The sequence below is a fragment of the Hippoglossus stenolepis genome, chromosome 21 (genome assembly GCF_022539355.2).
Source record: "Hippoglossus stenolepis isolate QCI-W04-F060 chromosome 21, HSTE1.2, whole genome shotgun sequence".
Classification (NCBI taxonomy): Eukaryota; Metazoa; Chordata; class Actinopteri; order Pleuronectiformes; family Pleuronectidae; genus Hippoglossus; species Hippoglossus stenolepis.
In genome coordinates, this window is record NC_061503.1 from 13,833,826 (window position 1) to 13,851,012 (window position 17,187).

At 43.2% G+C, this 17,187-nt stretch overlaps 1 protein-coding gene across 1 annotated transcript in view; it reads left to right on the forward strand.

Annotated features, from left to right (window-relative positions):
• kcnh4b (potassium voltage-gated channel, subfamily H (eag-related), member 4b) overlaps positions 1-17,187 on the forward strand; it is a 33,713-nt gene that overhangs the window by 9,249 nt on the left and 7,277 nt on the right. Inside the window, exons 3-11 of the mRNA XM_035144889.2 lie at positions 1,936-2,067; positions 2,516-2,649; positions 9,392-9,632; positions 10,686-10,843; positions 11,093-11,294; positions 12,871-13,065; positions 13,514-13,713; positions 13,961-14,210; positions 14,328-14,542. Coding sequence (XP_035000780.1) covers positions 1,936-2,067; positions 2,516-2,649; positions 9,392-9,632; positions 10,686-10,843; positions 11,093-11,294; positions 12,871-13,065; positions 13,514-13,713; positions 13,961-14,210; positions 14,328-14,542 — 1,727 coding nt within the window. The remainder of the gene's footprint in view (positions 1-1,935; positions 2,068-2,515; positions 2,650-9,391; positions 9,633-10,685; positions 10,844-11,092; positions 11,295-12,870; positions 13,066-13,513; positions 13,714-13,960; positions 14,211-14,327; positions 14,543-17,187) is intronic.

The window sequence follows — 17,187 nt, forward strand, 5'->3', positions numbered from 1 at the left end:
TCCAAAGCTAAGTTCGAAGTACTGGACGAGGTACTTTACTTACTGTGCGTGCGTGGTCAAGGCATCACTCATGTTGTGGGGACCTAAATGACATTTAAAAAGTCCCTTATTAAAACCAGATTTGATTAGTTAAAATCCCAACATAAGAAGAATACATTGATAAGTAAGTTAGTAAAATTATTAAATAAAGGAAAATGACAGGCACATGTACACAAGCATCTACTGAACTATATACACATGCATACTGTATGCACACCACGAGTGAGTAGAGAAAGTGCTTGGGTTAGGCAAGTAGTAACTACGGATAAAGTTAGACTAAGTCTGCAGGAAATCAATGTAATGTTCTATGAAGTCATGGAGACACGACTCTGTGTGTGTGTGTGTGTGTGTGTGTGTGTGTGTGTGTGTGTGTGTGTGTGTGTGTGTGTGTGTGTGTGTGTGTGTGTAAATGTGTGCATCTTACAATCAATTTGACTCATTCCCTCTGTCGTCTAACTAATCCTGCTCTGGCTCAAAATGAGATGTCATGCATGAAAAGAGAGAACATACACCAGTGTTAAAGCCTCTGACGGGCACACAGGATAATGTTTTCTTCAGCTCCTGCAGCAGCCTCATGTGTATGAGCCACTAATTACTGTGATGGATCACAAACCTGCACCGTAGTTACAAAATAAAGCTCCTCTGGATCCTTTCTTTTCACCTCACAGTCGGTAAGTAACTGCAGACCCACGCCACTGCAGCTAATGAGGAAGGAACGACACAATCGTGTATATAACGCATTACACCCAAAAATATGAGAATGTGGCTGCAGACACGAGATCCACGGAAGAGAACAAAGAGTGAGAGTAAAACAGACTTAATACATTTTTAAAGAGAGAATCTGAATGGAAGATATATTTCATGATAAAGTTTGACACTAAAGGGATTCAGTACACACACACACACACACACACACACACACACACACACACACACACACACACACACACACACACACACACACACACACACACACACACCATCCTGCGCTTTCTGCTTGCAAGCACAAAAACCCAAACACATCCTTTCATTTCATATTTACACCCACAGTCTTGTGCACCAACATCCACACCGATTTCTTCCTCTTCCTCCTTGTCTATGCCGAAACACACACACACACACACACACACACACACACATATACACACACACACTGGGGACACTAAAAGAGATGTGAAACATCTGTTTGGTGGCAGAGCACAGTGTCTGCAGTAATGAGCATACTGGGTTATGGCAAGGTCTTGGATCTACGCTGCTCCCTCCCTGCCTGACTTGTTATAACCAACCCCCTGACTTGCTCTTTCTCTTTGTGCACTATCCTCCGGAACATGATCCATATCTAATTTGTGGTATATTTTTAGAAAAGGCTATGGCCCGTACTTGACAAGTAGCCGCGGCTCGGACACGGGGAGAGCTGACATGACGTGTCAGGTCTCTGCAGGAAAAACTCATGTGGTAAAAGAAAGTCGATTTTACAAGGACAGGAGAGGAGAGGTGGCAAAAAAGAAAAAGGGACACAAAACAAGCGTGAGACAAATCACACAGAGATACAGAACGAGCACAGAGGAATGGAAAAGACACACAAAACAACTACAAAAGGACACAAAACATCCAGAAAGAGACACTGAACGACAACAAAGAGACGCATAATGACCAGTAACAATTTTGTGTCATTAGTGTTACTTTCAGTCGGCGTGACTTGCGACTGTATGGGAGGGGTAGGTGGCCTTTTACACATATGGATCCACGGGCTAAGTTCCATAATAACCCGTCCGTTTGATTTTGCCTAATCCAGCTAGCAAACAAACAAACGCAGAAGAAAGTGTAACCTCTAAACCTGCACATTTACACCGGCCATGTGACTGAATCCACATTTCTGCATGGTTTTCGCTCCAGGTACGGCCTTCTGGTGTCTGCTGGACATCGTGCCCATCAAGAACGAGAAAGGCGAGATGGTCCTTTTCCTCTTCTCGTTCAAGGACATCACCGACACGCACGGAAAAGGCCACCACAACAGCAAGAAAGAGGGTAGGTTACCAGTCCTGCTTATTAGAGACTCCTACTTAATTTGAGCGTGATTTACGAGCGGTAACATCCTCTGGCCCCGCAGCTTTATTTTCTCTGTGTGCTCTTGTTCATCACTGTCACATTCCACCCGGCACTATTGTTTGGGCTGGCGTTCGTTCGGTGAACTCCGACTGATGTTTTCCAATGGGGGGGAATTCGATTTAAGCAGCGATGCATCTTCAAGTGGAACCTGGACACAGTCTGCTGCAAATACCAGGGATTGTGCCAGAGGGGATATAGACTCATTTAGTTCAAATGCAATCAAGTCAAGTACATATCAGTGGTTGTGTGTTTTTGTGTTCAGCATTCACACTTCCCTAAGTAATTGCAATAGAGGACACGTTATTGTTCTCATTGTGTTCTTAGTAACATTGTGTTTTTAAATTGTTCACGTGTGATTGTGCAACAGTTTCAGACGACAAGAGGTGCAGGAGGAAGAGCAGCTCCCACTTCAGCCAGGCCCGGAAGCGTGGACGCACCATGTTGTACCAGCTGACCAGCCAGTTCTCGGGGGGGGGCAAGAGAGAGGTCAACCTGGGCGGCGTGAGTACTTTTCCTGCCCTCACATGGCCTCCAAGAACCTATAAAGCCAGGAGTCTCTCAGACATGCAGCACCCGCATTCTTAAGTTTGAATTACTGATGTCAATATCTGAAAGATGAGTCTGTAGGAAGACAATGTGAGCGAAGTCTCGACCCAGATTCCTAGAGTGAGGCTCCTCTCAATGGAAAACACATCAAATGGCTTCACTAGTTCCTGAATTATTTTCATCTTTTTGCTTCTGTTGCATTTTCTTGCGTATAAATTGTCATTTTTTTGGCTTTAAATGACAAAGATCAAAGTCACTGTGGCAGAAGTGGTTGCTGGTCCACTGCCTGTGATGTGTTATTGGTCGTGGTAGAAGCTCAAAGCATCATGATCATCACTTCTTTGGGTCTTTATGGAAACAACTGACCAGCAGGAGCTTGAGGATCAGGTTATGTCACCAGCGTGTTTCTTTAAATGACCTTCAGCCATTTGGCCCAAATGAGGCTGCTGTGACCAACACCTCAAAACAATCTTAAATATGCTCAACCTCTTGGATAATGGATGGATGGATGGAGGATAACATCTTATTCCAGGTGGTTTAAAATAGTTTTTCAACCCTTTTACAGTTACGTGTTCCATGTTTTTATGGTGCTGCTGCTCTCCCTCATCTGTCTTTCAAGTGTTTCAAGTACCGTAAGAGGCTGTTTGTTGTGGTGATACAAACCCAGACATGGGTCGGTCTCATTGCCACTTGTCCTGCTCCTGCAGCACAAAAGGCTTTCACAGGCTTTGAATGATAAAGGCGTGTTACACTCCAAGCAATGTTATTCATGAGAGCAAAGGGGGAGCATTTTTATTTAAAGTGGAGGATACTTCAGCAATAAAATAAAAGGGAAAAATAACAACTACATGTATATTATCACATGTACACCTTCAGCAACAACATGATGTAATCTCTCCAGACGTGTTAGTTATTTATACATCATTAGTTGATAAACTGATTAGTTGACTGACTGAAAGATTGTTGTCAGCTGGTGTTGAATCGTTGTAAATTGAAGTTTTCAGCCCCTAAAATTAACGTTTGCTCTTCGACCATAGTTTCCAAAAGAACAAGATAAATACTGTAACTGCATCCTAATCTCTGCTGGAGCTGTCAGAGCCGACCTGCAGGGGCCTTCATGGGGGAATCGATATTCTCGGCCTCCTGCTGCCCTGCTTCACTACATCACACCTTCAAACAGATGGGCAGAGATCACTGGCACCAGGAGAGCTCACACCGAACACATACCTGTCCTAACAGGACTCTCACACACACAACTACACCGACTCATACATCAGGACAAGCGTTAAAGATGACTCTTCCTCCGCGGAGACCGACGGAACCATATGGCGAAACGACAGCGCAGTCAGAAATTGATGCATCGTATTTATCATTCAGATTTTGTGCCAGCACTCTCAGCGTGACACTGCACTTTCACAAGAGCAGTTTCTCTGTCTGTCTCAAGCACAGAGATATACAAAATGTAGGAATATGAAAACCAACAATCAGCGTTAATATGTTCACTGCTTTCGATCTTTTTCACATACACACACACACACACACACTCCATAGCCTCCACTTTTCCCCTTATTAAACCCTTATTAAGTTCCGTAACTCACAGTTTGACAAAACAAAAAATCTCACTGTCAGTCAGAGAAAAGTCAAATTAGGACAGAAAACACTGCATAATTAATCCCCAATATAATCAAGTTGCTGCATTCAGTCAATTATTAATGTAGATTCACAAGAAAAGACACTTTTGCCCTATTTATTTGTAACCTTAGAGATTGATAGTAGCAGTGAAAGATTCAGTACTTGCCCATAAACAGGCATTTTGTTGTAGCATTTATAGGTTAGAATATAAATAAATCTATTTTTGTGAGCTGCTGTTTTGTTTCTGTGGATCTTTGACAGGTTATTCAGCTGTGTCTTGCGATTCTATCCGTGACTCCGGCAGCCTCGCAGCTCTGTTAAACCGATAACAGCACCTCGTGCATGGGAATGAGACTCAAAGCAATGATAACATGCAACACACTTTGTTTGCAATATCATCAGGAATCAATACGCACAAGGACCTTTAAACAGTGATAAAACAACATGGGGAGGGTTCTCACAAAGCCTGGAAGTAAAACATTGTTTCTATCTGTGATGTTCGAATTTGACTTTATTAGCTGCAGGCACAGAGTCGCCATCTTCTCGTGTTTCTCAGGATGTCAGACAAGATGAGCTCACGGGTGTTTTCAAGCAGCCATTCGCAGCAGTTTACATTAAGAGAAGATTTGCACCAACGAGATTAACTACGCTGGTTTATTGTCAGTGGAAAGACACTCAGGGGAGCACACACCTCCACCAAGGCCCAACAGCCCCCTTATGAAACCACATTTAAATTCAACAGATCACGATTTTTGTTTGGATCTGCACCAAATCGCACACACTCATAACGATCATCTCCTTAAACAGGCCTGGTTTTTATAATCAAGATCCAGGAATTATTCTCTTGAGAAATTAAGGAAAATGGAGAAAAACGTCTCGCAACGGTAAAGAAACGTTGCAAAACAATTATTTATTGGGTTCTTCTTTGGGTCACGCACCACCCCTCTACAGAATTTTATGGAAATTGTCTTACTAGTTTTTGCGTAATCCTGCTAATTAACTAACAAACGCAGATGAAAACATTACGTCCTATGGCAGAGTTACTAAACAGTATTATTCAGGGTAAAGATGCTGGTAATAAACAATGATTTTCAACTAATAACATTTGATATTTGATTCATTGACTATAGTGAATTCCTCAAGATCAGTTTAACAAAAGTTTAATGACTCACTTGTGGAAATATTGGAGTTAAATAGAAGTCTTCTGGTGTTGGATAATAAAACCGTTTACTCTGCTGTGTCCTGATCAAACAACTGACCACCACTCCTCCTCTGCGGGGAAAATGATTTAGCCAGGTTATTAAAATTCATAAAGCTTTTATCTGTTTAAGAAAACGAGAGACGATTATGATAACGCTCTGTATCTCTCTTTCCCACCATGATTTTCTGTGCCTTCAGTTTCCCCCTCTTTTTTTCTTTCTTTTTTAGCTCTAATCACTCTTCTCCTTCTCTCTTGCTGCTTTTTCGCGTTTTCTCTCCCTCTCCATCTGTCACGCTAACCTCATCTCATCTTTTGGGTTCATCCCTCTGGATCCTGCTGTCTCTCCCCAGTCTGTCATTCTGTCATTTTTAAAAAACTTTTAAATGATCTCATCCTTTTCCTTTGTCGACTGAATCCCTCCATCCTGTCCAACCTCCAATATTTCATTTTTCATGACGAGCATTTACTTGTCTTGAGGAATTTACATTTTTTTATATATATACTGAATTTTTTATGGAGGAAAGACCGAAGATAAATAAATGAACAAACAAGTTGATAATACATAGATAAATAAGTAAACAGCTACATAATAGTTAAATACATAAATACAAGTTTGATCAATTGCCTATTTATGTATTCCGACATTTCTTTATCTATTTTTTCGATATTTTAACATTTCAGTTTCATACATAAGTAAATAAATGTAGAAATGAAAGAATGTCGAAACATATAAATGAATGAATGAATTCAAATCAGTACCATCTTAACTGTTAACACAATAATACCACTTATACGTATTTATAGTTATACAACGCAGACAGATGTCACTTCTTTGGATAAACAGTGTTTTTACTAAGTTCTGTTTTATAATACTACATTTTGAATACACATTTTTTTCCAGTAGCAGAGTATTGTTACATCATGAGCTTTCACTAAAATTGAGGATCAAAACTGTTCTTTCACCACCGCAATCCTCCCCTCACCGACTATTACTGTATTTTTACCATTTCTCCATCTTCTGTCTGTCGCCCCCTCCATCTTTTCTTTTCTTTTCTCCCTGTCTGTCTCTGAGTAGCTGTTAGCTAACAATGTGATCCTCTGCCTCCACATCACAGTCGGCTATATCTGCTCTCACGGAATCTCTATTCGGGGCACATCAGCCTGCCAGGCGAGGAAGAAATAAGACGGGAGTTTTACATTTGAACACAGACACATAAACATTCATCTTTAAATACCAGCAGCACCATAAAATACATGACATAGGTGACAAGTTTAAGTAAATTGAAGTACAGTGATGTAATCTACTCCGCAGACTGTGGGGGCTGCCTCCTTTTTTTAAAATTAATTGTTGTTTATGTCTGTTCTCTTCACTTTGGATGCCGTCAACCCACGAGTGCATGGGCCACGTACTGTAACTGATCCACGGCGCGCTGTCGAGAAGCTCAGATTTGATCTCAAGCTGCTCCGTTTCCCAGGGGAGAGACACTATTGCCTCTTTTCATTTTAACACACTTGTCAAAGAGATCAATCAAAATTCAAAAGTCAATCTATCCTTATTTTTTTTTCGTATAAAACAGTTTCAGACTGTGAATGTTTATCTTCATTCACTTGCTGCGACTCAATTTAGTGTCGGAGAATCCTGGATTTCATTTTGCAAAGCCGGTTGAATGTTGTGATCCTTCCATCCTATAATAAGGACTGCGCGACGCGGAGTCATTTCAGGAAGACTAGTATTATCTCACAGAGTCTTATGGACATTTTCACAGTTTATATTGAATTTATATTGAGTTGTTATCCTCCCGCTGCTCTGCTGCTCGAGAGGAATCACTTGGGAAAAGAATAAAATGAGGATATAAATTCAATGCTGAGGGTTCTCTGCAATAGTTTGTTGGAGACACTGCGCTCGATTGCATGGAGGGAGTGGTTGCTGCTCGAGTCACATGTGAAGCCATACGCATCTCATTGCCCATCAAGGTCAGGCTTTTATCAGCGCTAAAGCCTAAAGCATGCTGGGAGATGTAGTTGGAACATTGAGCTCTAGGCTACAGTGTTGACTTGATGAAGTGCAAAGACCAGCTGCAGCTGTGTGACACGTGTCCCCACAGTGCAGGGCTTTCTTTTTCTAATCACTGGGATGTGCTCGGCCGACCGCCTCAAGTGCCAAAGGTCGGCCGGGCGTCCTGACCTCGGTGGTCTAAGGCAAATTAAAAAAGAAAACAGTCAAGCGTTTGCTGACATGGCGTGAACTGTCTTTAACGTGGCCACAGCTGTTGATGGTAATCAGCGAGGTCTCTCCGGACATTTTCTGCTTACCAAAGTCTGGACACCATGAAAAAGCCTCACTGGGAACAATCGGAATATTTTAACCCCTAGTGTGATGTAGTCCCGAGTAAAGAGAACGTTATTGTCACTGTACAAGTACCATGAAATGTTGTGTGGAGCAGGCCTGTAGATCCCCTATTTGCTAACTATATTAACTCATTTATTAACTAAGCTAATGCTAACTATTCATACTATCTTTACTGTAATGAATGTTAACTTAATTAGGTTGTGCACATGTTTGGCAGTCAGGCCAACTGGGAAAAATGGCAGGAAAAATAAGCTAGCTAAGAAAGCTAGCTAGATTATCCTGACAATGAGGAAATGGCTTTCATTACATATTTTGGTCCAAACTATTTGAACATCGTAACCCCTAGTGTAATGTTACGACACATAATTCACTGCAAATCATTTTAATAATTTAAATCCCAGTGTAATGTACCGACTTTGAACAATTTGGGTGTTTCCTTTCCTGCCTCCACACACTGCGCTGTGTCCAAAGTTGTCCGTTCTCTCAGTTACTTACATAGAGAATTTACAGAATTTAACCAGACAGCCTCAGTGCCCATACGGGGGGAAATCTCTGGTCATTAACCACACTCCTTGTTCCTGGAGTCACCTGTTTGTGAAGTGACCACATTGTCCGTGGATGGATAACTGTTAATTTATCCATCTTTTCTCTTTCCCCTCCCTTCTCTGTCAGAGGTAATAGCTTCTCCTCCCGTCTCCAAAACATTGTTAAGACTATTATGTGCCAAGTGCACGGCCCCATTTGGAGATGCAGCCACATTATGTTCCGAACGGTCTCCCCCTGCCTCGTCAGAAATAACAATTTCATACTTTTCTGCAATTGGATTTTCCTAATAAAAATGAAATAAGCGGAATGAATATGCAATATGTTTCTAAAAAATAACAACAGTGGACAGTCAATGTCCTAATTCCCCTTATTCGCTGCCATTGTAATGTACCACCTGAGAATCAATGCACTCGTGGCATTTGGAGGGATGTAGTCATGTATGAAATTATACTGCATCTATGTCGATAATAGATTTCTCCCTCACTGACCACAGTCATATCTCTGTCATTCTTTATTGTTACCACCCAGCCTTTTAAAAGGTCTACTCCTGTCTATAAGAGGCTGCCGTGAATAGATAACCAGCAGCATTACCATATCTGTTTAATATGAGTTGCCCCCCCTCACTGACTCCTCAGCAGTCCCAGCACAAGAGAGGGTGTTGACATTTATATCGTCTGTTTCTGCAAAAATCTTGGCGCCGCAATGTCAATCTGATTAACATTACTTCAGGAGCATCTGGTTATCAAGTTATTCATTTATGCAGCTTCTCCAGTGTTCTTGGTGTCTGCCTTTATATTTATTAACTTGTGCTTCAAATCCAAGTGGCTGTAATTACTGGACTTTAACTCCTAACAGACAATCCCCCTTTCATATGTGTCCATGTGTTTGTTTCTGTGCACATATGACTGTTGCTCTTTCCACAGTAACGTCAGATTTAAGGATGCTTTTTTGCCCCTGTCAACTTACAGAGCATGATCAACAAACCTTCAATACCGGAGTACAAGGTGGCAGCGGTGCAGAAGTCACGCTTCATCCTGCTCCACTACAGTGTGTCCAAAGCCCTGTGGGACTGGCTCATCCTGCTGGCGACCTTCTATGTGGCTGTCACCGTGCCCTACAATGTCAGCTTCACGCCCTACGACGATACTGTCACAGCCGCCCGCTCCACCATCGTAAGCGACATCGTGGTGGAAATGCTCTTCATCATAGGTGAGTGACCATGGAGGTTACTGAGACTTCTCTGAATAAACAGGCTCGAAATTAGGTTTTTACTCCATCACTCTACTAACTGTAAGGGCCAAGTTTGGTCAAATATTAAGTTATTTTTCATGTGGTAAGTTTAGTTTTATTATCCTACAACATGTCATGTTCTTGGCACCTATGGCAACAGCGTCCCTTCCCCCCAGATAGTTCCCATCACTCCTGGAAACCTCAGTCTCTCTGGTCCCTTCAGGACATCTTGGGTCTTTCCCAGGGACTCCTGGGATAAACCTCCAGAGGGACATACCCGAGGGATGAAGTGAGGGGGTAGAAACCTAATGTTCTCTGCTTAGTGTTCATGAACAGCAGCAACAGTTTAGCAGTTCAACTCAACACAAATAGGGAGGAAACCGGCTGTGTTAGGGAGAAAGCTTTGTTCTGCAAGCTCATCTACTTAGTTTGCTTATTTCAACCTATTATATGTCCTGTATTTGTTTTGAAGTCACGTGACTAATTAAGGTTTAGCATATAAAAATGCTACTTCAGGGAATATAGCGTATTGGAAAGCAGGTGCCACTGATTTTAATTTGATGATCTTGCATCTCACACTATTCTGTGTGTGCTCCCTAACATTCACCACCATTATCATCATCTCCCTTGTCTTTAACTCCTCATAAGTGAAATCCGTATTGAGTGATGAGCCATCGTCTCTGCACACATCGACAGCTTGGGTGACGGATGCGGTTTCAGCCTCACACCCGGAGATCTGCTTGTTATGTGCTTGTTAGAGTCTGACACTAAGGTTCAATGATCTGTCTGGCACACTGGCCCTAGAGCACTGACATATGTCGATCTGTTACGAGTTAATGCATATTGCAACCAGGGCCTTTCTGTGGGTTCTCCATGTACCTATGTGGGTTTTCTGTAGGGTACTCCTACTTTCTCCCACAGCCAAAAGACTTCACTGGGCACAATTTGTGACATTTTCATGATTATGAGTTTGACTAAATCCTCTCGTTTTGTCGCAGAGAACGAAATAACCTTTAACCTCCACATTTGCAGACATCATCCTGAACTTCCGCACCACCTACGTGAGCCAGTCGGGACAGGTGGTGTATCAGGCGCGCTCCATTTGCATCCACTACGCCACCACCTGGTTCTTTGTGGACCTGGTGGCTGCCCTCCCCTTTGACCTGCTGTATGCCTTCAACATCACCGTGGTGAGTTCAGCTGTGATTGCTGAAGCTGGTGTATGTCGCCTTTAGAAATAAAGCTCCTTCCGTTTTCCAGGCTGCTGAGCACTTGCAAGGTTCATACACCAGATTTTGTTGAGCAAAGCAGCTTCACTGTGTATATGTAGTGTATGTGTGTTTGTAGATTATAACACTGCACACTTTGGTTTTCAAAATCAGTTTTTCACCTACTCCTCTTCCTCCCTTTCTCCCTTTCTCTCTATTTCTTCCCCTCAGACCTCGTTGGTTCATCTGCTGAAGACTGTGCGCTTGCTGCGCCTCCTTCGTCTGCTTCAGAAGCTGGACCGCTACTCCCAGTACAGCGCCATGGTGCTGACCTTACTAATGTCCGTGTTTGCGCTGCTGGCACACTGGATGGCCTGCATCTGGTACATGATTGGACGCAAGGAGATAGAGACCAGTGAGAGCTGGGACATTGGTGAGTCGTGCAAGTGCAAGCAGAGGTGGAAAGGTCAGGTTTGGTGTTTTCATGCTGGAAGGGTGTGAAAATCATTTAACCGTTGTCATCTCTCTTATGTTCTCACCCCTGTGAGTTTGTTGTTGGTCCGTTTGTTTGGTTTTAAGTGAGATTACACAAAAACAACTGATCTAATTTCCATAAAACCTGGTGGAAGCATGTGGTATGGATCAGGGAAGACATTTTGGTACCAATCCAAACCAGGGGGCGGATCCACTCACTATATTCTAACAATAATATTCAGCTGATAGTAAAGCCTTGATATTGATTCTATACATGCAAAGATATGCTCTTCCAACATTGCAATATACAGCATTTTCCCAAGGAAAAATTCATGTATCTCAATGAAAAAATCATCCATGGAATTGATATCTATGAATGTGTGAAATTTGGAGCAGCTTGATCTAATTTAAGGGGATTGTTGGGCCTTGGTGGAGGTATTCACTCTACTGATTGTTATTCTATCCATCGATCTTCTATCTATTGTTTTTACTGTGACCTCTGGCTGGAAATCAAATCTAATATGTGATTAAACCAACTTGGAGGCAGTAAATTCTCTCATCTAATACAAATCTAATCTAATAGTCTAGACTTTTCCCAACTAGACATTTGTTTTGTCCCCACTCAGCTATAAATAGTCATGTCTCACCTATTGGGATTTCTAACTGTGCTCAGTGGTGAGATGGTGGCGAACACCAAACTCTGACACTCTAATGAGGACTGTCTTGAAACCAGATCAAAAGCTGGTAGCAGGCAGTGTTCAAATGTCTGAGTCACTGTTAGAAAATGGTTCCACACGGAGACCAATAGTAAAAAAGTGACAAGCTTTTTATTTCATGAATTATTTGAGAAATATCTTGTTTTATTATTGACGTCTTCACCTGCATCAGATCAAAGACGCCGTTTTTTATGCTAAATTTCGCTGTGCAATGACATTAAAGGCATTCTATTCTATTCTATTCTATTCTATTCTATTCTATTTATTACTATTTAAATGACTACTAGTTTATCTAGATTATTTCTGCAGCTTCACAGCCACATATGACTTTAAAACCACCATACTTGGATATGGCATGTACAGCAAAATTAAGCATCTGGTCCAATCTCCCGTGCAACCTGTGTGTGTGTGTGTGTGTGTGTGTGTGTGTGTGTGTGTGTGTGTGTGTGTGTGTGTGTGTGTGTGTGTGTGTGTGTGTGTGTGTTTCCATTTGATTGTGCATACATTTGTGTCAGTATGTGCCCTCATATCTGTCTGTCTATAGAGAGGTTGGGTCACAGCCGCTAATTAACACTCAGCCTTATTTATCCCTGGAGGATTCAATCTATTCTGCCCTGTCCTGCACCGACATGCCAGCCTGCTGACAGTGCTGCCGCTCTCTTTCTGTCACACAACCACACACACACACAGTCCCAAACATGCACTTTTGTCTCATAGAGCAGGTATTGTTGTATCGTCCTGCCACCTCCAACAGAAGACACTCAGACATCATGAACTACACCCCGTGGACATTATCCTTCTGTCTCCCTCCTCGTTCAGGGTGGCTCCACGAGCTGGGCAAACGTCTGGAGACGCCCTATGTCAACAGCACGGTTGGGGGCCCGACGGTGCGCAGCTCCTACATAGCTGCCCTCTACTTCACCCTCAGCAGCCTGACCAGTGTGGGCTTTGGCAATGTGTGCGCCAACACCGACGCTGAGAAGATCTTCTCCATCTGCACCATGCTCATCGGCGGTACGTCTAACACAAGGGCACATTCTCCCTCTGGCGTCCTGGCAGAGCGGCGGCTCCGTTTGCTGGGAATACAGCAGGAAGTGGGCTGGACGGTTTGGCTGGATCTTATGAAGCAGCTTGTCGCCATCTTTATATACCAACAACCAGATTATGTTTGCTAAGGTGGCAAGAAATGGCGCAACAACCCATAAGATAATTGTGTGTTTATTTTGTCAGGACAGTGAGATAAATGAAGCCGTAAATTACTGTGTGGATCAATAAGCACAGAAATGGATGGTATGCATTTTAAAGCCGGAAAATTATTTTAAAGGAAGTAAAAATTAAATATATAAGAAAAAGTTTTCACAACTACAACTTTCAAAATATTTAATTGTATTGTTTAAATATAATCATCCTTTATACATCCATTTATTTCCTGCCATGACATTTGTTTCCATCTCTCACACAGCACTCATGCACGCCCTTGTCTTTGGTAACGTGACGGCCATCATCCAGCGCATGTACTCACGCCGCTCTCTCTACCACACACGTATGAAGGACCTGAAGGACTTCATCCGTGTCCACCGCCTGCCCCAGCAGATCAAGCAGCGCATGCTGGAGTACTTCCAGACCACATGGTCTGTCAACAACGGTATAGATGCCAACGAGGTAGGAGTCCCTTCATTGTTCCTGTCATGTAATACCTGTGTACACACTGCTGTCAGTCTTGATGGCATTTGAGCAGTGAAACCATTAACAGCTGTAATTGTTTCAGCTCTTGCACTACACCCTGCCTCCTGTAAACCCTCCACTGACATCCTATTGAAATTCAAAAGGGGGGAACCAGTGGCAAAACAATCCATTCCCTAATTACCAATCAGTGTCGCATCTCATTACATCTGTCACCCGTCCCCAGCTCCTGCACGACTTCCCTGACGAGCTGCGGGCTGACATCGCCATGCATCTGAATAAGGACATCCTCCAGCTGCCGGTCTTTAAGGGGGCCAGTCGTGGCTGCCTGCGCTCGCTCTCCCTTCATATAAAAACCTCCTTCTGCGTCCCTGGGGAGTATCTGATCCGTCAGGGTGATGCACTACATGCCAGCTACTTTGTCTGCTCGGGGTCTCTGGAGGTGCTGAAAGACTGCATGGTGCTCGCCATATTAGGTCTGTATTGTAGCCGAGGGACTTTTTTGTAGCATAATGTTTACAGTGTGTGTATATAGCATAAAGTAGAGTAATAAATATAATTATAATTGTTGTTTCTTTGTTTATTTATTTTAGGAAAGGGCGACCTGATTGGGTCTGACCTGCCTGGAGCAGAGCAGGTGATCAAGACCAATGCTGATGTGAAGGCGTTGACCTACTGTGACCTGCAGTATATCAGTGTGCGAGGCCTGAAAGAGGTGCTGGAGCTTTACCCGGAATACGCCAGCGTGTTCGCCTCTGACATCCACAACAACCTCACGTACAACCTGCGTGAGGGCAGCCAGGACGAGGTGCCACACACACACACACACACACACACACACACACACACACACACACACACACACACACACACACACACACACACACACACACACACACACACACACACAAAACTGGTGTTGATTGAATGTGATGTTAATATTTATTTTTCTGTGTCTAGTTTAACTCATTTCCTAACTCATCAAAACAAACAATGAATCATTAATTACGTGTTCATTATATTGTACATTAGTACATATTTATAGGAGAGCAGTGGCGATGAGTGAGTGAGTGAGAGGCGTATCGCTTCCCTGTTACCGCCCTGACACACAGCACAGGATGACATTACACACGCGGCGCTGACCTCCCCTCGGCGCCGCCTGTTGCCACTCACAGTTATTCAAGAAAGCATTACATAAGGCAGGATAATCCTCCATCTGTGGACAGGATGCACGTGCGGATGTTGATGTTTCCCAGGCGCAGTTTTGCTTCTTTAAACCTGCTGAAATTCCCCAGTTAATTTCCCTTTGTTGAACCGTATGTTCCAAACAAATAAACGCCACGATGTCAATGATGTGTGACTGACAAAACCGACGAATCTCCCCCAGGACTTTCCCCTGTCTCGTACTTAATGTCAATCTCAAACATTTGTATTGTACCTCCCATTAAGCATTCACCTAAGTTCCCAAAGGCCATTGACGGACAGGACATCTGTGCCGGCCACATTAATTACCGCAGGGAAAACTGTTTCAGCTGAATTAATGAGGGCCTCAACAACAGAATGATTATACCCGAGTTTCCTTCCGGTTAAGATTCATCACATATTCAAATTTGTCACATTTCAGAAACCACACATATGATACATAAGCACATTATTGTAGAGAAGTTAACTTTCCTCTCATCTCTGTTTGGTGTACAGATGCCATACATGTACTTTACTAGAATTATTACACCCGATAATTTAGACTCTGTCTTCTCCCGGGTGAGGCTGGTCACAACTACCAGCTCTCTAACTCTATCACACCATCTGCTTAGGATTTATGCTCAACACCTCCCGCTTGACAGGATGAAGGAGTTCGCTGCTACCTGGCCGAGCTCCCGCAGACTCCTGACACACACACACACACACACACGCTTTCTTAAAAGCAACTCTAATCAATTTCATTTCATTTTATAATAAGTATGTATCAAATGTCACTTTTCTGTTTCTGTTGACTCTCGGCTTCAGCCCTTTTCATCGCCTTATTTTTGGCTGTTTGTTCACTACCAAAAGACAGGAATAAATAGTTAGTGTGTCGCTGGTGAACATCACGGAGCATTTAGGAGCCAGAGAGCAGGATATTTCCATCAGGAGGAGGTGGAGACCCAGAGCTAAGACATGAAGAGAAACACAACTCTGAATGAATAATAATGTCCCTCTGCAACTGCCAGATGTGTTTGAAGAAGTTTCTCATATCAGATGAAAAGACAATAGTGTGTCAGAGTTGTGTTTGTCACCAAGCAGCCCAATAAATGTGTTATTGTCGGTTAAAGGTCAGTTTGATTGAATTTGGTCCCCCAGGAGCTCGGCTTATTTCTTAGGGGAGGTGAGTTTTAGAGATGTGTAGTGATTGTTCTGTCCTGGGCAGAGTGGGAAGGTCACTCCTCCACTCTGGGGCCAGCGCTGAATCAAAATTTGTTGGACTATAATTACCATGTTGCCACGGGGAGAGTTAAGTAGTCGGTGGTCATGGGGTGTGAAGAACAAGCTGACCGATCAGGTTTTGGAAAACAACAACAGTTCAACAGAGGTGATGAAGGCAGCCGCTGGAAACAGCACGAAAGCACAGAGAGTTTATTTGAGAGACAAGGAGGTCAATGTTGCAGACAAACATCCCAGATGATCATACCAGTGTAATTTAATCTACACTTTTAATGATGAATTTACACTCTGTTGGCTTTTTTAAAAACTATTTCAAACATCTATTATGTCAAATGTTTCCCACATTAACCGCTAACATACATTTTTGAATAAGTGAAGCCAAACATTTGTTTAAATTGTGCTTCACTTTCTACCTATAGCCCCTCGTTTCTGAGCCCCCAAGAGGCCTAGTTGGATTCACCGAGCCCTAATCTTACCGCAGTGCCCCGAGGCTCGATCCCAAAGCCTGGACGTGCCCCAATCTCTAACCTTATGCCCGAGCCCCCAACAGCCGGGAGGTTCACTGGTCAGGCACCCCAAGCTCTCACCTTAAACCAGGGCGCCCAGCCTCATCCACCTAAGCCTGGAGAAGCCCCTGTTGGCTCCCCAAGCCCTGGGCTTAACCCATAAACCCAGAGGCTACACCAGGCTAACACCAAGCTCTAACCCTAACCCAGAGCCCCCAGACTTTTTCAATGGTTGGTCACATGTTTAGGAAATATTGCCATCATGTCCACATTCCCCTATCGGGGGCCATTTCGCCCTATTTCTAGACTTTCGCTAATCTCATGAAGCAAAAACAGCTCCCACAAAATGCCTTCTGGATTTGAAAAATAAGTGGCACAATACACTGTATGTAACACTGACATATTCTACTCCCCCCCCACCCCCCCTCACTCTGGTCTCGTGTGCACAAAGTAACGTGCATGTGCAAACACAAGATAGCACACTTGTGAGTGACAGGATTCCTCATTTAAGTTCCTGCAAACCCAC